The sequence below is a fragment of the Vulpes vulpes genome, chromosome 13 (assembly GCF_048418805.1).
Source record: "Vulpes vulpes isolate BD-2025 chromosome 13, VulVul3, whole genome shotgun sequence".
In the NCBI taxonomy this organism is placed as follows: domain Eukaryota; kingdom Metazoa; phylum Chordata; class Mammalia; order Carnivora; family Canidae; genus Vulpes; species Vulpes vulpes.
Genome location: NC_132792.1, coordinates 8,442,472 through 8,464,236, shown reverse-complemented (window position 1 = coordinate 8,464,236; position 21,765 = coordinate 8,442,472). Strand labels below are relative to the sequence as shown.

General features: G+C 52.5%; 1 protein-coding gene across 1 annotated transcript in view; it reads right to left on the bottom strand.

Moving 5' to 3' along the window:
• Positions 1 to 503: 503 nt before the first annotated feature.
• Positions 504 to 21,765, bottom strand: part of OC90 (otoconin 90) — a 29,238-nt gene continuing 7,976 nt past the window's right edge. Inside the window, exons 4-13 of the mRNA XM_072733629.1 lie at positions 20,437 to 20,611; positions 17,370 to 17,482; positions 14,971 to 15,099; positions 14,779 to 14,820; positions 13,517 to 13,567; positions 9,444 to 9,497; positions 6,200 to 6,316; positions 5,127 to 5,298; positions 3,701 to 3,807; positions 504 to 1,140 (exon numbers count right to left, since the gene is read on the bottom strand). Coding sequence (XP_072589730.1) covers positions 839 to 1,140; positions 3,701 to 3,807; positions 5,127 to 5,298; positions 6,200 to 6,316; positions 9,444 to 9,497; positions 13,517 to 13,567; positions 14,779 to 14,820; positions 14,971 to 15,099; positions 17,370 to 17,482; positions 20,437 to 20,611 — 1,262 coding nt within the window. The 3' untranslated portion in view covers positions 504 to 838. The remainder of the gene's footprint in view (positions 1,141 to 3,700; positions 3,808 to 5,126; positions 5,299 to 6,199; positions 6,317 to 9,443; positions 9,498 to 13,516; positions 13,568 to 14,778; positions 14,821 to 14,970; positions 15,100 to 17,369; positions 17,483 to 20,436; positions 20,612 to 21,765) is intronic.

Sequence of the window (21,765 nt, the reverse complement as noted above, 5' to 3'; positions counted from 1 at the left end):
TCCATCCTGGGCATGATCCTGGAGTCCCGGGATCAAGTCCTGCATCGGGCTCCCCGCAGGGAGCCTGCTTCTCCCTCTGCCTGTGTCTCTGCCTCTCTCTGTGTCTCTCGTGAATAAATAAAATCTTAAGTAATAAAAAGTCCAGGATTCAAGACAAGGGTGAGCAGTAATTCTCCGTGGGGTGATGGCTCTGGCACATGGCCACTTGTAATAACTAGAATGGCAAGTGTGTTTTTAGGGGCACGGACCAAAAAGAGCTGTCATTTCACTCCTTGGCATACGTCCTACCTCGGGTTATTGGTGACTCGCAGGTGATCTCCTATGCTTGATTAAAATACTCCTTTTTTTTTTTTTTTTTTGGTCCTAATAGAAGAAAAAGTAGCTTTCAGTGATTATGGAGTGGAGATCATTAACTTTGCTCCGTGGCGCTGTCATCTTACATTTGACATCTACTCGCGCTCCCGTATCTACAGCATTTCTTCCAAACAAAACCAAAACCAACACTTATTGGAGGATTTATTGAGCTCCCGGGGCGTGCTGGAGGAGGCCTAGAGCCTCCCCTGGTCTGCCCTCTCCGAGTGCACGTGTGAGCTGACACACGTCGCGGTGCACGGGGCTGGCCGGCTCTTTGCCCTCTGAGCCTTTGCTGAGGACCGGAGGACGGAGGACGGGGATGGAGGATGGGGATGGAGGATGGGAAGATGGAGATGGAGGACGGGAGGATGGAAGACGGGGATGGAGGATGGGAGGACGGAGGACGGGGAGGGACAGAGGCCCGAGGAGCTTGCAGGAACCAGAGGAACCTACTGCGGGTGTGCGGGCCGCTCTCCGCAGGGGTCTATCTGGGGCCGTGGGGTCGCCTGGTCCCCACAGCAGCAAGCGACTTGCCCAGGAATCTCCTGGTCCTCCTCCGGCCCTCTGGGTCGGGCACGGCCTCCTCGCTGTTCTCCTCGGAGCTGGAGCCGGGGGAGGCGGCGGCGGGCGCTCCGTGCAGGTGCTCCCCGCACGACGGCCGGGGGCCCTGGCACGCTCGTTTGCCCGCTGACCCGAGGCTCTGGTTAAAGGCGGCAGAGGCCATGCACTCGGCCGCCGTCTGGTCACAGGCACACAGCAGCTGCGCACACAGGCTCCGCCCCACACCTGGGAGGCAAGAGCAGAGGAGCGGTGGTGACGGGGGCACGCGGCCAGCCTGACTGTCCCCTCCCTGCAGCTTGGGGCCTCGTGACGTCCAGCAGCCGTGATCTCCCCCTGGGAACCGTCCCACGTTCTCCGCCTGGGGAACTTGTACCTGTGTGTCAGGACTCCCCCTGGCTTCCCAGCTGCCCCCGAAAGCCCCCGGAGCCCCCGGGTAAGGGGAGTATCTTCCCGCGGGCTCCCACCGAATCCCACCTATGGCCCTTCTGTCCCAGCAGGTTGAATGGTCTGCGTCGACCTCCCCCTCCGGCTGGCCGGAGAACCCTGGCGGCACAGCCCGTGTTCTGAGCACCCACGTCCATCCCTGACCCTCATTTCCGGAGTTGGCACCCGGAGCACATTTGCTGCCCGGAACCGCTACACCTCCCTTTCCCCCTCCGTCAGAGGGAACTGGCTCCTGCCCCATCTACTGAACTTTGCCGGATGAGATGTGGGATGCGCAGTGCGACGGGAGTTTCCGATAAATATGTTCAAGTGAGTATATCCCTTTGGGGTATACTTATACCACGCAATCATTTGTTGTCCGTCCGGCATTCAAGTTAGTGTATTTTTATTTGCGAGACCTGGCAACCGTCCCGACTTCTCGGATGTCTCGGTTGCGTGCAGAGGGGGTGGGATGGATACCATCCGTGTGGCGCAGATGAAGTGATCTGAAGTGAGTGTTTCCAGGTTCTGGGACGCAGATCCGCCTTCTGCAAATATCATTTCTTACCTATAGTTTTCAATGAAGCTCAGGATGGTATTTGTTCTGACTTTTCTCCCCTCGTCTGGTCCTACCACGAAATGTTCATCGACCAGATTTTTTTTTTTTTCTCAGCACACAGACCCTCTCAACTTCCTCCACTGACCTGCACACCAGCCCCAGACACACGTGTTGTGTTCCAACACGAGGAAGCAGAAGGAGGAGGAGGAGGAGGGGACAAAGGCAGGACCCAGAGCACGGTGGACACACACACACACACACACACACACACACGAGCCCACTGCCCCCGGGGAGATTCTGGGCCTAGTGTCAGGACAGCACAGAGCACGCTCTGCCCTCCTTTCTCATTCGCCGCATCTGGGATGGGACACTGCTCAGAGCTCAAGGGGTGGGGGGCTCTGCTGGGTCCCGGGAGCCCCACAAGAGTTCAGACTCCCAGGGCAGTGCTCCTGCACTCGGCAAGGCTGCAGCGTGGGCGAAGGAGCCTTCCTCAGCTGAGCAAGTGACACCTCGAGGCACCATGACATCCGACGCTGACAAGAATCTGATCCTGGCACCCAGGCTCTAAGCTCCCACCCATCTCCTCGTGTCCCTGGTGGACGAACCTCAGGTGGCCCTCTGGTGCCTGTCTAGCTCCCACCGCACCTGGCGCCACAGCCGTCCCCACCCCCACCTTCTGTTCCCAGCCGGCTGGGAGCTCCCCCAACTGCCTTGATTTTCCTCTTTTCCCTTCTCTTGGACCGTCCACACCCAGTGCGGCCATCTGGGAGCCCGACAGCCTCTTGTAAGACCCTTCCTCACTGCCTCCCCTGACTCTGCTCAGCTCCCCACCCCGGCGCCCTGCTCTGCAAGCTCAGACACCCTCGGCGGCCCCCAGGGCACCCCCACCTGCGGGGCGCACCTGCCAGCCGGGGATGAGCAGTCACCTGCTCTCTGTGTCTGTGTCTGCACCACACACCCGCGGGGCTGTGAGGGGCTGTGTCTGCTCTTTGCTTGCCCACCCCTGGGAAAGGTGTGTGGGATAGATGCGGGAGTGCGTGCCATGTGGCCACGGGGTCCTGGGACACGGCAGGTGCACGTGGTCCCACCCGCAAGGAGGCAGGGAGGCCCACGCCACTGCTGAGGGAGGGCAGGGGAAGGATGGGGGCCTCCTTGGAGGCAAAATGAGGTAGGGAACGAGGCTTCACATGGCTCTGTGACACACTCCAGGGAGCACAGCCTTGAACCTGCAAAGCCCGGAGCAAATAGATGTGGAAAGCAGGCCCTTGGGTGCGTGAGAGCGAGGCTGGCTCATGGGGGGCCGGGGCTCAGACACCCGCTGAGGCTCCCAGGACAGGGAGGAGCGGGGCTCCGCAGGGGGCTCCCTTGGGAGAAGGCTTCCACTTCTTCGGAAGAGAACCACATGCCCTGAGCCCCCGGCCCGAGGCCTCGGTGCTGGTGGGAGGTCACCCAGAGTTCCTGGCCTCCACTGAGTCCGGCCCCCGCCGCCTGCCCTGTGAAGGGAGGACTCGGGGCCTCCTCCCAGGTCCGGGGGAGGATGAACTCTGCTCACACACCTTGAGCGCTCAGGCCGGCCTGAGGCGGGTGCCCCATCAGCTCGGGCCCTTTCCGTTGTCTGTTCCTACCCAGCCCTGACTTTCGGAGGCTGACGGAGCCTCTCGAACTTGCGTGTCCTCGGCAGGCCTCACAGTTAGGGAGGGTGTTAAATCCCGTTACAGACGGGCAAGCATCGGGGGGCATGAGGCCTCCGTGAGGCGGCCTGGGTGAGGGGGAGCGCGCCGTGCACGGGGCCTCGGCACTTACACTTGACTGTACCATCCACACACTCCACCGGTGACCCAGGAAGCCTCTCGGACAGGCAGCCCAGCCTTGTCACCTGCTCCACGCAGCAGTGGTGGGAGAAACAGCACCTGAGACCAAGGAAAAACCCAGATGCCCCAGGGCCTCCTTCAGGGCCTGCTTCTGCCACAATCCCTCCAGCGGTGAGCTTGCAAGGTGGGGCCGGATGGCCGTGAGTGGCGAAGGGAGAAAGGCCTAGGGAGGCGGGTGCTGGGGGAGGGACACATTCGGCCAGACCCCATCTGACCTGCAGGTGACATGCCCGTGTGCCTGCCATCACCTAGCCCGTGTATTAACTATAGCAAGCCTGTCTTTTCCTTGTTTCCAGCATCCGCTCTAGCGGCTGATTGTCCTTCAGCAACCCCACCATCCCAAGGGCCCTACGCCTTTTGAGCGCAGAGCCCACCGGCCAGGGGCCAGGACAGTCCCCACGTGTGGTCAGGCTTTACACCTTATCAACTCCACCCTCGGAATAGTCCTGCAGTTCCCGTCTAGGTTGGCTCCCCCCCCCCCCCCAGCTCCCTCTGTTTTGACCGTTGCATTTATAACGTTGGTGGTCTTTCTGTGGAACGGCCCATCTTGGGCACCGTGCAGCTCCTCTTGGGCACTGGCAGTTTGTTTCGATCTGCTTTGTTCAGGTCTAACCATTTGTGCGTCTCCACCACCGAGCACAGTGCCTGGCACAGAGCAAAAGCTCAAGAAATGTGGGCTGAATGGATACATGAATGAATGAATGAATTCATCAATGCATAGGGTCATTGAAAATTCTTCCAGGAGTGGCAGATATAAAACTTAACAGTTATACTTAAAAGCTATTGAGAAGCTGGGGGACCTGGGTGGCTCAGTCGGTTAAGGATCTGACTCTTGGTTTCAGCTCTGGTCCTGATCTCAGGCTCGTGGAATTGAGCCCCATGTCCGGCTCTGCGCTCAACACCGAGTCTGCTTCAGACTCTCCCTCCCTCTCTCTTTAAAAATAGATAAATAAATCTTTAAAAAAAAAAAAAGTTATCAGGAGGCTAAGTTCCACGTGGCCACCTGCAGGGCAAACTGAGTGGGGGTGCCAATTTGCCATGTTGGTTGTTGCAAAACAGGCAGATTTGGGGTCTTCTGAAGGGCTTCGTGGGTGGACTCTCTGGGGCAGCTGGGTGGTACTTGTGGTAGAGCTAAAAGAGCTCTAGACCCCGTATTGATGGGTCAGGGTCGCTCTGGCTCTGCCCCTTCATAGCCCAATGCCCACAGACGAGTCCGGGCCTCTGCTGCCTGTGACGGTGCCAGCCGCCCGGAGTGAGCCACTGCTCTCAGCGAAGCCCCAGGCTGTGGCCAGCAGAGAGGAGGGCTATCACCCCTCCCTGAGGCAGCATGGGCACCTGCCACCCTCGCCTGTGCCTACCTGTCCAGGGCATCCCTCGGCTCGCCTTGTCCTTCTTGCCCACAGTAACAGCCATAAGATTCAAATTCTTCTGGGCATCGGGATGTCAGACAAAAGAGCATCTCTGCAAACTGAGGCGTCACCCGTGTGTCATCCCCACCTCCTGGGTGCAGGAAGGTGAACCTGTCACAGGCTGATGAGAAACAGGGCTGTCAGGAGAGTGGCGTACAGGGAGATAGTGCTCACACAAGCGGGCAGTGATCCGGATGGGTACTGGTCATCCGAGGAACACTGTGTCTTTGTTTCCCATTGTCATTCTTCTGGGAAGATGGCTACAGGCCGGTCCCCCCACCCCACCCCACCCCACCCCCCGTCTGGCATGATTTGTCTTTCAGAGGGAAATCTTCCTCGCCAGGCTTCTACGGCTCCGCCCAGACTCTTGGTTAAACCCCCCTGAGGGGTGGGGGTCTAGTCAGGACTGAAGGGGCTCTTAGGCGACGTGTGATTCCTGAATGGAGTGATTGTGACCCACTGAGGTGCCAGCAGCGCCCGGCATCCTGGGAGGCATCCTGGCTGTCCTCTCGGGCATCCTGGCTCCATCAGGTTAGCACACTCTGCCGTCAGAGCTCTGATTTTCTTTCTTCGCCTCTGCCCTTTCCTCCTGCACCCTCCTCCCCACCCGATTCCCCTCCTCCTCTGCCTGCACCTTTGGCCAAGTCCTTCTTGCAGGTGTGAGGCCTCTGGTGCGTTCTCTGGGGAGGACGAGAGAGAAGAGGGAGGGAGGGAAAGCCTGGGGGTTTCCTTCTTTCCAACAACTTAGTGTGGATGGTGCCAAGCTGTCACCCTGGGGGCCAGTTCGAGTGGTGGGAGCACTAGGCCGGCGGGCCCCTGTCCCCGACTCAGCAGTTGGGTGGCCACAGGCACGTCAGATGCCTTCTATGTCTCACGAGCCAACTGGCAAGGAGTGTTCTAGTCGCACCAACATGAAGAGGTCACAGTGTGATGCCATGGCCTGAAGGTCTTTGTTACTGTCCCATCCAGAGTGTCTCAGGGCCAAGAGAGAGCAAGATGCTCCTCTGCCTGCTCCCACTCACCTTTTCCCGTTGTCTCCTCTAGGCCACTTTTGTTAGATGACGCAGCTAAGCCTAAAGACTTCAAGCCGGCGGGGGCCAAGGTTACTCCTTTTGTCGAGGCAACGATGTCTGCAGATCCTGAAAATGCACAACGTTATGGCTCATATTCAGCAAGCAGTTCAGGAAGAGATTTGCCGATGGACACATGGTCAAGCCCACATGCAGGCAGATATTTTAGAAGAACAGAGTGTTAGGTGGGTGTCCTTAGCCTGGGCTGACAGATGTCAGGGCTGAGTATCAGGGACCCACAAATGTTACATGAGAATTTCCAGATACTCTGATACAGTGAAGGAAACAATCCACTCAACTGAAAGCCTATGGAATGGGAGATGTTTGCACATGACATATCTGGTCAAGGGTTAGTACCCAAATTGTGTAAAGGACTTATCGAGCTCAACACCCCAAAAACAAATAATCCAGGTAAGAAATGGGCAGAAGACATGAGCAGACATTTTCCCAAAGAAGACATCCACATGGCCAACGGACACATGAAAAGGTGCTCAGCCTCACGCATCATGAGGGAAATACAGATCGAAACCACAATGCACTGGTCAGAATGGCTAAAATTAACAGCACAGGAAACAACAGATGTCGACGAGGATGCAGAGAAAGGGGAACCCTCTCACACTGCTGGTGAGAATGCCAGTTGGTGCAACCACTCTGGAAAACAGTATGGAGGTTCCTCAAGAAGTTAAAAATAGTGCTACCATATGACCCAGCAATTGCACCACTGGGTATTTATACAAAGGATACAAAAATACAGATTTGAAGGGTACATGCACCCCGATGTTTATAGCAGCAATGTCCACAATAGCCAAACTATGGAAAGAACCCAGATGTCCATCCACTGATGAATGGATAAGGAAGATGTCACACACTCACATGCATGTGCGCACGCACCTACACACACACACACGCACACACACACACACACACACACATTACTCAGGCATGAAAAAAGATGAAATCTTGCCAATCACAATGACATGACTGGAACTAGTGTGTATTATACTCAGTGAAATAAGTCAGTCAAAAAAGGACAAATACTACATGACCTCACTCATATATGGAATTTAAGAAACAAAATACATGAACATAGGGGAGGGGAAAAGAAAGAAAAAGCAAAGAGAGGAAAGCAAACCATAGGAGACTCTTAACTATAGAGAACCCACACTGAGGGTTGATGGACGGACCGGGTGGGGATGGGCTAGATGGGGGACGGGCACTTGTTAGATGAGCCCTGGGTGTTATACGTAAGTGACAAGTCATTGACCTCTACTCCTGAAACCAGTATTACACTATATGTTAGCTGACTAGAATTTAAATAAAAGATGAAACAAAAATGCATACATAGAATGTATTGGGCTAGAAAAATTAAGTAAATAAATGGAACATAAATATAATGAGAAAACCCCACACAAATACTCCGTGATAAACTTAAATCGGACAGGAGCCCAGGCTAGACCAGCTGCATGACATCTCTCGACGGGCACTGTCCGAGCCCGCCAGGCCTCTGTGTACGTCATGTGTCCCACCACGCGCCCACCAAGTGGAGGCCTAACATGGTGTTCACGGATGAAGGGATAAGACTGGTAGAGAAATGAAGCCAACTCCTGGCACTTAGTAACGGAGGCAAGTACACCCGCCTCAACTCCCCAGAATCCTGGAAGACCTTCTCATCATAGTCTGAATGAACTGCCAGGTCTTCATTGAGGCGGGTGATCTGGCCCTGCCTCCCGCACACAGGCTCCCCGGCGCAGTCGGTCCATGTCTCCCTTTGCTGTGCATCTGCTCTCTCTGTTCTCTTGGCCAGAGGCAGCGACATCTCCAGCCCAGTCTGGTCCAGCCAGAGGGAGCTTTGTAGGCTCTGCTCTGCCATCTTGCAGACCCAGAGCACTGGGGGAGGACTGGGCATCTTGAGAGGCCTCTTGACTGGCAGTCTCTTCCCAAACCTACCATATTGGTTTGCGTCATGCATCTGGGCTTCTGGGTCTTTGCTCAATGCTCTGTTCCCTAGGGTTTGGGAGGAGGGCTTTCATAGCATCATCCCCTCGGTCTCTAAGATTTTAAGTCTTTAAGATTTTATTTATTGATTTGACAGAGAACACAAACAGGGGAGCATCAGGAAGAGGGAGAGGGAGAAACAGACCGTCCACTGAGCAAGAAGCCCGATGTGGGGCTCAATCCCAGGACCCTGGGATCATGACCTGAGCCTAAAGCAGATGCTTAATTGACTGAGCCACCCAAGGGCCCTGTTGGCTTGCTCTTAAATAGCAGTATGTAGTATCACCCATGGGATATGTATATGAGGGTAAGTTGTTTCAATTTTTCTCTAGGGCAGTTAGGCCACATATGGATACATACATATTATATGGGTACATACAATGAATGTGCCCCTGTGCAGTAATTCAACTTCTAGGCATTTGCTGTGACAAATTAATCAGAAGTGGAAGGGTATAAAATGTCTATTATTTATAAGAGCAAATGTTAGAAATAACTGGCTAAATGCACTATGGCATTCCACATATTTCACACCAGAAACTATGGTACAGCCCCTAAAAACTCTGTGTGGAAAGATATTTCATGTCAGGAGAATATCATCTTATTTTTTGAGTGATACAGCTCAGACCGCAAAGCCGTGGTGCCAAGTGATTTCAAATTCATTTTAATTATATTCATGGATATGCTCGTGCAGGTGGGAAACATTAGAAGGAAGCACCTTCAGATATTAAAAGCGGCTAACTTTATAACACGGAAGTACGAGTGGTTTAAATAGAAAAGAAAACACAGTTTTCTATATTTTTCTAAATGCATCTCTTTATCAGATAGGCTTCCATTTCTTCCTACTAATGAATCCACCTTTTAATTTCATTTGTCTACTTTGGAGGGGGTGGTATAAAAGTGAATTGGTCCCAATGATTCTTCCGTGTTTTATTTTTTAATTTTTATTATTTTTTAAATAAATATTATTTATTTATTCATGAGAGACAGAGACACAGGCACAGGGAGAAGCAGGCGCCATGCCAGGATCCCAATGTGGGGCTCGATCCCGGGACTCCTGGGATCACACCCTGAGCCAAACGCAGATGCTCAACCGCTGAGCCACCCAGGCGTCCCTGATTCTCCATGTTTTAGAACAAACGTGATCTCATACCCGTTTAGGGACAACCATTATTCGCAGGTGAGAGAAGCCAGGTGTGCTTACCTGGAGGGGATGCGGACCTCGCGGCTTCTGTGCCTTTTTCATCTTGACCTGCTTCTGCCCACAAAAGAAGAGAGATGCAGTGAGTGTTGACTCCAGCCTGTCCCACCTCGATATCTGGGAGCAGTTCCCATCCCACGGGCACAGGAGGCAACATGGTCATTGCTCTGCCCCTTGTTGCCTCCCAGGGGAGATGGTGATGACAGGGTCACTGCCAATTCAAAAAGATTGCCCTCCCCAGACAGACGCACCGGCAAAGGCAGCTGCAGCCTGCTGGGCTAGAAGCAGGTGTATCTTTGAAATACTTTAGGAAAGCAGATCTCTCTCTCTCTCTCTCTCTCTCTCTCTCTCTCTCTCTCCTCTCTCTCTCTCTCTCTCTCTTCAAATCACATATCTTTGAACAAAGAAAACCAAGACAAAATTGTGGATTCTAGTTCCTTGTTCTGTGGCTCTCAGAAGACTTCTGAATCCTGGTCCTCAGTAAAAGGAGTTTGTGGCTGTTTAATTATTATTAGGCCTCCTATTGTGCTGTAGACTGAACGTCTGTCTGCCCCAAATTCATGTGTTGAAACCTAATCCCCAGTGGGATGGTCTTGGGGCTTTTGGGGGTGATTAGGTCATGAGGGTGGAGCCATCCCAGTGGGATGGTCTTGGGGCTTTTGGGGGTGATTAGGTCATGAGGGTGGAGCCTTCATGAATGGAATTAGTGCCCTTATGAAAGACCCCCCCCAAGGAGCCCCCTGGCTCCTTCCACCATGTGGGAACACAGCTAGAGGGCGGCTGTCTATGAACCAGGAAGTGGACCTCAGCCAACTTGACCATGTTGGTGTCTTGAGCTTGGACTTCCAGCCTTTAGAACCATGAGAGATGAACTCTGTTGTTCACAGGCGACCCAATCTGTGATATGTTGTTGTAGCAGCCAGAATGGACGAAGATGTACGACATGCCCAGATACAAGATTAAGTGCTTGGCTTGTGCCAACTCCACCACAAGCCCACGAGTTAGTACCATGCTCGCCCTCATTCAGAGAGGAGAAAGCAAGCGGACGCACCGAAAACACAGGTCATTGGCCCTAGGTCACGGAGCTAGGAAGCGGCAATGCAAGCCCGGGCCCAGAGCTGGCTGCCCTAACCTCTGAGCTCGCTGCTGCTGCACTTCGGGCTGTACCACGGAGAGGAGTGATGCTAACTCCCACCACGCTTGGGGAAGGAAGGAACTGCCTTAACCTCAATGGGTCAAAGATCAAGATCACGATGCTGTTATGTGGAAGTCGAGCTTACAAGTTTACTGATGAGGTGAACCCGCAAAACGTGATCCAGCAAAGAGCCAGAACCTCAAAGGTTCTAAGCCGGGCAGATGGTTCTCTTCAAAGTGAAATGCGCAGGTTCAGAACAGAATCCTATGCTGGGGTTGTAACCCCAGGCAAACGACTGCCTCTTGGAGTGCATCCTTCATCTGCCAAATGGGCCTCCTAGGACCAGGGGGGCATCTCAGAGGGTATATGGAGGGGCTCAGGAACATGCCAGCACACTGAGGTCCTCCGTGGTGTCCCTGCCTGTTCATCAAGGAATCCGTTTGTTTTATTGTTCATCCTTAGTAACTGGTAAATGGTTATTATGAGTGATTAATATGTATTAATAAAGAATCCATGGTTCTTAATCACCACAAGCAAAGTAAATGGCTAGGTCACTTCTTCCGATGACAGCCGATGACACTTCTTCCAATGACGGTACCAAAAACCGTACGTTTTTGGGTACGAGGCTGTTCCCCACGAGTCACTACCATATCATGGGGACAAAATGAATCTTGCAGCCTGAGGCCGAGTTCAAAACCAGTCCAGCAGGTCTCGTGCTGAACCACCTGTAACTTTTCACCTCCCAGAGCCTGGGTGTCCTACATCATCTGAAAAATGGGTATCCTGTTATCTTCTGAGCCCTGTCCCAGAGCAATCATCAGAACTGAACGTGTTTATGTAGAAGGTGTGTCTCCACTGGATCCCATGCTGCCCTCCTGTTGCATCTCCTTGGCTTGCTTGTCCTGGAGGGACTGGTTAGTGGGTCAGCTGTGGTCTCAATAGCTACTGTGGAAAGAAGCCATTCAACCTCAATTACCCACCCATCTCACCACATAAGCCAGGCAGGGGTCACCTGTGATCAAGACAGTTTTGGGGCTGGGAGACCCGGGAGAGAAAGCCCATGGTGGCCTGATCAGGAACATTGACACACTGGTTCCCCATTCAGGGGACAGGGGCCAGATTAGCATCAGGCCTGTGTTTAGGTAGTGCGACCTCTCTTTGGGAGGAAGGGCCATTATGTCCCCTGCTAGAGTGGGTCCTTGGGGCATCGCAGCGTAAGAGGAAGTTCAGTCTAGCGGTAAAGGCAAATGCCATGGAGGCCTTGCCAGCCGGCTCCCAATCTTGGACAATTTCTCTCTCCAACTCAATCTACCATCTCAATGCGGAGGTTATGGCAATGATTTCACAGCCTTGTGTGAGCAAGAAATGAGATCATGTATTTTAAGCAAGTTGTCCAGTGTCCAACATGTGGCTTAAGAGGGCATTGCTGTTTTTTTACAGCCACACCAGAATTTCTGAAGACGATGCTGGTTCAGAGTCTTCCCATGCTCTTCTCCTTTAATCCCCTGCCACCCTGAAGGACAGGTATAACCATCCAGGGGCTGGTAAACCATGGCCCAGCCCTCGGCCTGTTTTTGTAAATAATGTTTCACTTGAACACAGGCACACCCACCCAGTCTCTGGCTGTGGTCCTGCTACGATGGCAGACTTGGGTCATTGTGACAGAGACTGTATGATCCAGAAAGCCTAAAATATTTATTCTCTGGCTTTTTATAGGAAAAAAAATTGCCAATCCCTGCTTTCCAAAATGAAGAAATTGAAGTTTCGAGAGGTCGAGCCATGCTTCCAGAGTCATCCAACTGAAACACGGAGGAGTCTGGCTTCCATCCTGAAGCTGCCTGATTTCAAAGCATGATCGTTTCATTCCATGATGGTGAGAACAATCACGAGCCCTCTGCCTTTTTCTTTCATAATTAGTGTTTGTCCTACCTTCAGGCTGCCTCCCTTTCTGGTGGACATTTGTGGGCACTGCTGGGTCATGGGTGTGGGTGCGTGTGTGTTGGAGGACAAATGTGTGAGTGTACGCACTTTCTTTCTCCAGTTAGACTAGATTCCCTAAGAAGCTTATTCTTTGCCCCGTTCCCCATGGCCAAGCCACAAAATGATGATGGTTCAGGCTGAAGAGAGTGGAAAACGTGCCAACGTAGGGTTATTTTGTTATTGTCTCGTGGGCACGTCCTCAGTTGAGAATGAAAGTGGCCACTGTCAATCATGTGGGAATTGTTGCTGTGCGGGCAGGGCACATGGTGAAGCTTTGGCTTGGCATTGGTGCCACTTCTTCTTTTTCTAGACCTGGAACACAAGACACAGGCTGACTGTGAGCTGTCGGGGATGCGATGCCCTTGGACATGGAGGACAGCCAGAGATGAGCTGCACCGTGAGCATCTGCTTCTGTTCTCATAGCAGCAGCAGCAGAGGACAGATATACACAAACTTCCAGGGAGGTGGTTGTGCAGAGCCATCTCCCTGAGGCATGGGGTTGCCAAACTTGGCAAATAAAAATACAGGATGCAACTGGGGTTAAATTTAGATTTCACATGAAAATAAAATAAAAACCACCTGCAAAAAAAATAAATAAATAAAATAGATTTCACATGAACAACAGATCACTTTTCAGTATAAGTATAGCCCACACCAATTCTGGGACATACTTAAAAAGTATTTGCTGTTCATCTGAAATTCAACGTCAGATGGTTGAGGGTGAAGGTCCTGCATCTGACAGTTCTACTGAGGTGGAAATAAGGGTGTGGGAGAAAGCAGAGCACGTAGAGAAGAGCTTTAGGAGTCAGGAGAAACTGAGAGTGGCTCTGGAATGATCTCGAGGTGGTATCAGTGCAAACCCAGGAAGGGGGCATTTTAGGGGAGCTAATTGCAGCAGGTAGGTAGATGGTACAATCAAAACGTGGGTACTTGGGTTATGCATCAGTATCCTTGTGCTCACCTTCTCCTGAAAGGGCCTTTGCACTGGTGTCTGTGGGCTCCGTGGGAACCACTGAAAAACAAAGTCCCCAGATCAGTGGCTGATGGAACACAGTGACTATACCACATGCTACGGGTCTCAAAGGGACCCAGCAGTCTGGGACTGCTGAAGCATAGGAGGCGGGGGCTGTGAGAGGTGTTGGCAGCCAAGGGCTGTTCGTTCTATCCCAGGCTTCTCCTGCCTCTCATGCATCTCCCAGGGTGTGGGGTGCCCAGCAAGGCCCTGGCTCAGGAAAGACTCCAGCCCACGCTGGGTTCTGACCAGGAAGGTAACACCTGCAGACCCAGGCTGGGCAATGAAAGCCCCACAGACCCCAAAGGCTCGTGGCTCTGCAATATGGCAATCTTTCTTGGGAAGACCTCTGTTCCAAAGGGAGGCCGATGACACAGAAAAACAAGCTCTGGACTCCGAAGATACATAGAGGTAGAAGGCGCACATATACACACTCATACTCATGCATGTACGAACACGTGCACCAACCCACACCTATGCAACATGCTCCTTTAACCAATGCCACAGCACTGGGGAGGAGACCCCAGCCCCAGGAAAGGGGGGGTGCTCTGCCAAAGGGCACCTACAACTTCCTGTTGGGTCTGAGAGATCGTGTGAACTTTCGTGACAAGGAATGACAGACAGAAGCTGAACCCTCGCTTTTTGCATAGGATGCGTGTTTTAGGGTAGGAATGATCACTTGCTTCTTTCAGTTGACAGGCATTAAGAGCCAACCCTGTCTCGAAAGGAGGCACACAGAAAAGATCCTGCCCTCTGAGAAACCACCATCTGGGTCCAGGCTGCCCTTTCTGCTGAAGGTTCTGGAAGGCAGAGGAGGGAGCCAGCTGGTTGGCTCGCGGGTGGCCTCAGTGGCCAGGAGCTCACCCAGCCGAGATAGGCCTTTCTCTGTCAGAGCGTTAGGCTTTGTCCTGGTCACACCACACACCAGGGCCCTCACCTCAGCGAGGTGAACTGGGGTCTGCCTCTCGACTGGATTCAGCACACACCTGTCCATGTGGCAAAGAACAACGTCTGCCCGAGGGGCATCTGCTGCTGGATGTTTGAACTGGGTCTATCAGAAGTAATGGCATCCCCTGGCCAGGGAAAGGTGGGGACATCTCCAGTGCCATGGGTTACTCCTGCAGGCCCAGGGGAGAGGGTGTAGCCACCGGCTCCATCCGTAGTTTGGCCCTTGGGATCCAAAGAAAAGCAGCTCCCCTAGAAGGCCTTACCTCTGGGCGGAAGCGTTGTCAGCTCTTCCGTGCTAGCTGTCTCTGCAAAGAAACACATTGGAAAGTTAGTTGAGAGCAGCGGGTTTGGGGAGCATCAGAAGGTGCTGGACTTGCGTCTGAAGATACACCACCACTACTGCTCCCATAGCAGCTCCCGGCCCCGACCATCAGCGCCCCTGCAGGTGCTCCCACCTGGAGGCTGAGCCAGACAGAACGAAGTGTCCAGATGGTTCAGGGAAGAGTTGATACTGGACCGAGCCAAGCATTCTATGGCAGCCTTGTTGCAGGTACACAGCAGGTGCTCACAAGGGTCCCCGGACTCTGCACAGAGCAAGGGCAGAGCAGATTGGAAAATCTCATTTGGAACCCCAGGGTAATGCAAGCTCCTGACCCCGATCTGCCCGCCGAGGCCCTGCTCCTCCTGCAGGTGTCCTATTGTCCACATCGGCTCCATGAGCTTTGGCTGCATAGGCCCAACCTGGGAGGCATGGCCCCCCACCTCTCACACTCACACCCAACCAGTTGGGCCATCCTATTGGCTCAACTTTTGACTTTTGACCCTTTAGAGCATGACCACGTGTCCCCATCTCCACACCCCTACCCTACACTGAGCCCCCCTTAGCTCATGCCTGGGTTATGTCCCTGGCCTCCTCCCCCTGCTTCCCTATCTACTGTCATCGAGGAGCCAGAACAAGGCTTTCAAGACTCAGGGAGAGCCATGTCTTTCGGGGGGATTCAGAACCCTCTGATGACTTCCCAATCAACGTCAAAGCTGCTGCCCTGTTCCTTCTCAGGGCTCGTCTCTTTCCTCCCTATCACCACCTTTCTGAATGACTGGCCTGCCTCCCCCGCATGCGGGGCCCCTCGAGCCTGGGGGTGAGCCCACCTCCCAGACAGCCACGAGTGGCTTCCTTCTCTGCCCCCAACACCTCAGTCTTTGCTCCATGGGCGTCTCCGCCCAGCCAGCCCTCCCTGGGCCTTGCCCCTGGTTCATTTCCCTCCACGGCTCTGGCCACTGCCTAACACACTCTGGCACTTTGATATTTTCAAGGTCTGGTGGCCATGAGGAGATTTCAGAAGGTCAAAATATCTCCAACATCTGGACGATTGCTTTGCACTAGGTGCTCAGTATGCATCTGGTGAATGAATGGATGGATGATGGATGGATGATGGATGGATGATGGATGGATGGATGGATGGATGTTTTCTATGTTCACTGTGTAGTGACTTATGCCCATGCCTCTCCTCACTCCTCTCCCCATGCACCACACTGCAGCCAGTCCTTGCTACCTGGACTTTGGGGTTAGTTGAAACCTGGGCTCAAATCCTGACTCTATCACTTAGCAGCTTATATGACTTTGGGCAAGTTATTTAATTTGAGCTTTCCTGCCTTCTCTGAAAACTGGGAATATCTCATAAGATGGTTGGGACAGAGGCACCTGAGTGGCTCAGTGGTTGAGCATCTGTCCTCGGCTCAGGTCATGATCCCGGGGTCCTGGGATTGAGTCCCACATCGGGCTCCCTGTATGGAACCTGCTTCTCCCTCTGCCTGTGTCTCTGCCTCTCTCTCTCTAGGTTTCTCATGAATCAATAAATAAAATCTTAAAAACCAAAGATTGTCGGGATGATTGCATCTGCTGGCCATAACGCCTTTGGCACATAATAGGTGCTCATAGAGGGAGGCTCAAACAGAGCACCCCAAGGTGCCATGTACCTCTTCCCTCTGTGCCTTTGCCTATTCTAATTCTTCCATCAGGGTTGCCCAGAGACACGAAATAAAATCCCTGGAGTCACACGGTGAGTAGGGTGGAGACCTGAGATCTGCATTGACACATGTCTGATTCTTACAAACAGCAGCAACCCCAAACCTAATTCATCCCTCCCTGCCTCTCTTCCACTTCCAACACTGACTTCTTAACTTAGGCCAGTCCCTGTGTTAACTGTTTTACATTTAGCCATGTTTACACATAACAAATGCACCACTGTTTTACACTGAAGCATTTATTTTTTTTAAGATTTTACTTATTCATGAGAGACACAGAGAGAAATAGAGGCAGATGTATAGGCAGAGGGAGAAGCAGGCTCCTTGCAGGGAGCCCGGTGTGGGACTCGACCCCAGGTCTCCAGGAACCTGGCTAAAGGCAGGCGCTAAACCACTGAGCCACCCAGGCATCCCTGAAGCATTTCTTTCTTTCTTTATTTTTTATAAATCTCTGAAGCAAGTTTTCTCTTCCCCATGTAGAGGTTCCGACATGTGGATTAGCTTCCCTCCAACCACACAACGGGTCAGTAGCAAGCCATCTGCCCCCACAAGCTCCCAGGATTGCTACAGTATGAAATTGTAAATCAAATAACCTGCCAATCAAATATTCTTTCATTTCAAAAAGCATTTATTGTGCATCTACTCCATGCAAAGTACAGATGCCACAGATCTAGCCCTTGTGGGGTTCGGAGCATAGCTGATGATGTCCTCAGTGGTGGTGACGATGAGGGGGACCCCTGGGAGCCCTGGGTCTGGTCCAGGCCTGGGATTCTTGAACTGTCATTGCTATTTCTCAGCCCAGCCCCCGGGGACACCTGGGGATGCTCACCACACGTGATGCTCTTGCTGACACAGTTGACATCTATGCTGAGCTTGGCTGGGTCTTGGGGACAGTCCTTCTCAGCGGCCTCCTCGTAGCATCTTCGGTGCTGGAAGCAGCAGCTGGGGCAGGTGGGGGGAGGTCAAGGTGAGAGCATGGGGGAGGGTGAAGAGAGGGGAACTGTTGTGTCTCTGGATGATCCCTGGCAGTGACCTGTTTCAAATAGTGCTCTCTCTCACACACACATGCACACGCGCACACGCACACACACTATTTGAGTTCTATTGCCTACACAGCAGATGGCTATTATCATTATGAGCCTTTACACACGTGGGGATTGAGACACAGAGGGTTCAGGAACTTGCCAAGGTCAAAGTCGGTCACAGAGCGAGGCTGACACTAACATGGGAATCAGGAAGCTTTTGCAGTGCACGCAGGTGGTCAGTGGAGACCGAGGTAAAGAATAAAAAAATATACAGGCAGGTGATGGCCTTGGGCAAGTTACTAAGTTTCTCGAACTACCTACTCAAGAATTTTGGCAGATTTAAGAAAACATCTGCCTCATTCAGGTTCACCCTTTCTCTTTTTGAACGTCACCAAGCTGCCCCCGGGAGGCAGTTTGCTCATGATCCCAAAGGTAGGAAAACACCCTTCTGATCAGAGGCAACTCACACCCTCTCGTGGAGATGTGGAAATGGGAGAGATCTATTGCTTGATGCCAGAGCCATTATTCCTGATCCACCAAGGATCTATTGCTTTTTATTTAATTAATTAACTAATTAACTTGAAAAGCAGTTGGAGGCGGACTATCTAGCCAGTCAGTTAATTTGCTGAGTTCCTACTATGTGCCCAGTGCTGTGGCCCATGCTGGGGGTGCAAAGAAATAACACGGTGCAGACCCACCCCCCTTGAGCGCATGGGGCGGATACCATGTGCACCCACTGGCCCATGTGGCAGGTGCAGGACAGGGGAGCGCAGGTGTTTGGGGAGCAGGGAGGTTGACCTGGTGCCTTGGGGGCAAGGTGTCCTAATGGAGAAACGTCCAGGCCATCCGAGCTATTCCAAAGGGGAGTCCTTCCTGCTTCGATGAGAGCGCACCCTCCATCACACTGCTCCGGGCACAGGTATCAGACCAGTGAGGCAGGGACTCCGGGGGTCAGTGAGGTAGGGATGGATTCCGGGGCACAGGGAGATGCAGGTTCAATTCCCCGCTTTCCTACTACTACTGCCGCTGCTGCCGTCACTATGGCTGCGATGACTGTCACTACTACCACTAGTACAGTGCTAGTAGCAGTACTACGAGCGGTACTAGTCCTACAGCTCTGCTAGTATTGCTGCTACAGCTGCCCGCGCTCCTGCTGCTGTGGCTGTTACTACTACTGGTACTATTCATGCTACTACAGCTACCGTGACAACTTGCCACGGCCGTGGCTACTATTACTTCCGCGGCATTACTAACGTTGCTACTATTGCTGCTAATACTGCTGCTGCTGTGGCTGCTACGACCATTGCTGCTGTTAGTGTTCCTACTACTACACCTACTGCAAGTGTTACTGTGGCCATTGCCACTATTTCTTCTACAGCATTGCTAATATCGCTACTGACACTGCTGCTGACACCGCTATTACTGCTATTACTACTACCCTTGGTATTAATACTCCGACGGCTACTATGGCAACTGTTACTACCCCTATTGTTACTACTATTATGACGATAGCCCTACTGTGACTGCCGCCACGACGGCGACTCCCGCTGTCACCACTACCGCTATAGCCCTACTCTTCCTGTCACTGCTGCTACCGATCACCAGTACTCTTAGTAAGTAAATTCAATAAACCGGACGGAGTCCCAGTCACGTACCGTGTCCTTGCTCACTTAATCTTAAATGATAATTCTCTGAAGAAGGTATCACCGAAACGTGCATCTTCTACCAAATTTTCCCAGCTGACCCCTCCCCGCCGCCAGTATCTCTTAGGCAGATCCTTGCTACCGCTCGATGCATCTCAGGTTTTCAATTGTGTCGCCCATCTCCTGTGCGAAGGTGGGTATCTCGTGTTCCTTTCCTCCCCCGTGTGCGGGGGCGGGGGGGGCCACACATCTTACCGGCCCCTCGTACCTCCTCCACATTCCCCGCTAGCTGTTTACCTCTTCGAAGCAGGGATAGCATTCTGCTTATATTAAGCCCAGAGTTCAAATGCTATTGGTGCATGTTTGTGGAAAATTAAACAGATGCCTTCAGAGTTGCTTTACCCCTGGTGGCCAGGACGGTCTGAAAAATGAATAATTCTCTTATGCTTAAGGGTCACCTGGGAGCTCATCTAAAATTCGGACTTCCAGGGTCTAGCTAAAGGTATTCCGAGTCAGTAGGTCTGGGATGGGTCCCTGGAATCTGCTTTTTTTTTTTTTTTTTTTTTAATTAATTTTTATTGGTGTTCAATTTACCAACATACAGAAAAACACCCAGTGCTCATCCCGTCAAGTGTCCACCTCAGTGCCCGTCACCCATTCCCCTCCAACACCCGCCCTCCTCCCCCCTTCCACCACCCCTAGTTCGTTTCCCCGAGTTAGGAGTCTTTATGTTCTGTCTCCCTTCCTGATATTTCCCAACATTTCTTCTCCCTTCCTTTATATTCCCTTTCACTATTATTTATATTCCCCAAATGAATGAGAACATACACTGCTTGTCCTTCTCCGATTGACTTATTTCACTCAGCATAATACCCTCCAGTTCCATCCACGTTGAAGCAAATGGTGGGTATTTGTCGTTTCTAATCGCTGAGTAATATGGAATCTGCTTTTAAGCAAGCATTCAGGTGGTTCTGATACCAGTGGGCCCAACTTCGAGAAATACCACGCTGCAGCTTTGCATATCAGACATAACCAGGCTCTCGACAACCCCCAGGACATGGGGCGATCACAGAATATGCTGCATTTTAAGGCTGAGGCTACCTGTTGCCCTGCAGGTGAGGAGAACCAAGACACGTCCTGGCAGCTTTCCACGTCTGTGCTCTGCCCAAGCAGCAGCCAGGCCTCCGAGAGCTGCCCGTCCCCGCCACCCCGGCCAGGTGTGGCTCACCTGTCAGCCTCATCCACGGGGGCCCCCTCCATCTCGAACCTGCAGGCACAGCCGTAGTCTTCGAAGTCCCGGGGGCAGAGACCAGCCACACACTTCATGCCGTTCACGAACTGGAGCAGCGCGGGGAAATTGGTGAAGACAGCCTGCAGCCAGGTGAAGTGGGAGCCCAGGCAGTCTGCGGGATGGCACAGCGGGAGGGGACAGCCGTGTAGGGACTGGGAACCAGGGTCGGGGAAGGAGGCCCTGGGCCCGGGGCTCCCCACACCTCAGCAGCCTACTGAGCTCCATCTGTGTACTCGCAACTGTTCTGGACAATTGCAGGGAGGCGGGTTTATAAGCTGTGGTCCCTGTTGGTTGCCCCCTGACAAACGGTCATTTAAATCCTCCTCCCTCACCAACAAAGCTGAAAGGGACTCAGGGAAGCTGAGCCTCATCCCTAAGTCCCTGGAGATGTTTGACACTTGCTCATTCTCAGTTGGTCGTGCTAATCCCAGCTTCCGTGACAGTGAGTGACCTAGGGCTGAGCATGTGACCCAGATCCGGCCAAAACAGCTTAAGGGGAAGTCATTTAGAGGCTTTTGGGAATTATTTCTTTCATAATACAAATCAAAGGCATGTAAGAGGTCCTTTTGATCTACATCTTCTTCCTTCCTTGAATATGGGTAAGGATGTGCTGCCTGGGACTACAGCAACCACTTTGGCCCCATGAGGCCCCATGTCTAAAGTTGAAAAGCCAGTAGGCTTAGTTATAGCAGCGGAGGAGGAATGAGCCCGCTGGGCCTCTGATACCCGTGTTGAGCTACTGCATCAATCCTGATGCTTTCAGCATCTGTGACATAGTTAAATGTCTCTGTTATTTAAGTCCCTATGAGTCTGCTGAATGGATCCCAAATGATAAGAGTCCTCAGCCCTGGAGAACTGTAATCCAGGGGGAAGAGAAGGGATACAGACACTAATAATTTGGGGACCCTACTATGTGCCACAAACTGTGCCGCATGCTTCAAACAGCACAATGGTTTAGAGTCATAGTGAGTCTAGAGAGCATTCACTTGGTCCATCACCCCATAATCTTCATGTTCGTCCTGCAAGGCCGATGCCATTCTGTGACTTGTATTTCACAGATAAAGAAACTGAAGGTCAGAGATATGCCCGAGGTACCAACCAGGGGCAATGATTTACCCTACACAAGAACACTCTTGTGAACAAAAGTGGCAAGAGAACAATTTCCAGTTCCCTCTTCTCGGCCTTTCTGATTGGAGGACCATTAAGTGCTAACGGGGTGACCCCCTAAACCCTGATTCTAATGCAGAGGGTCACACGTCGGGGAGC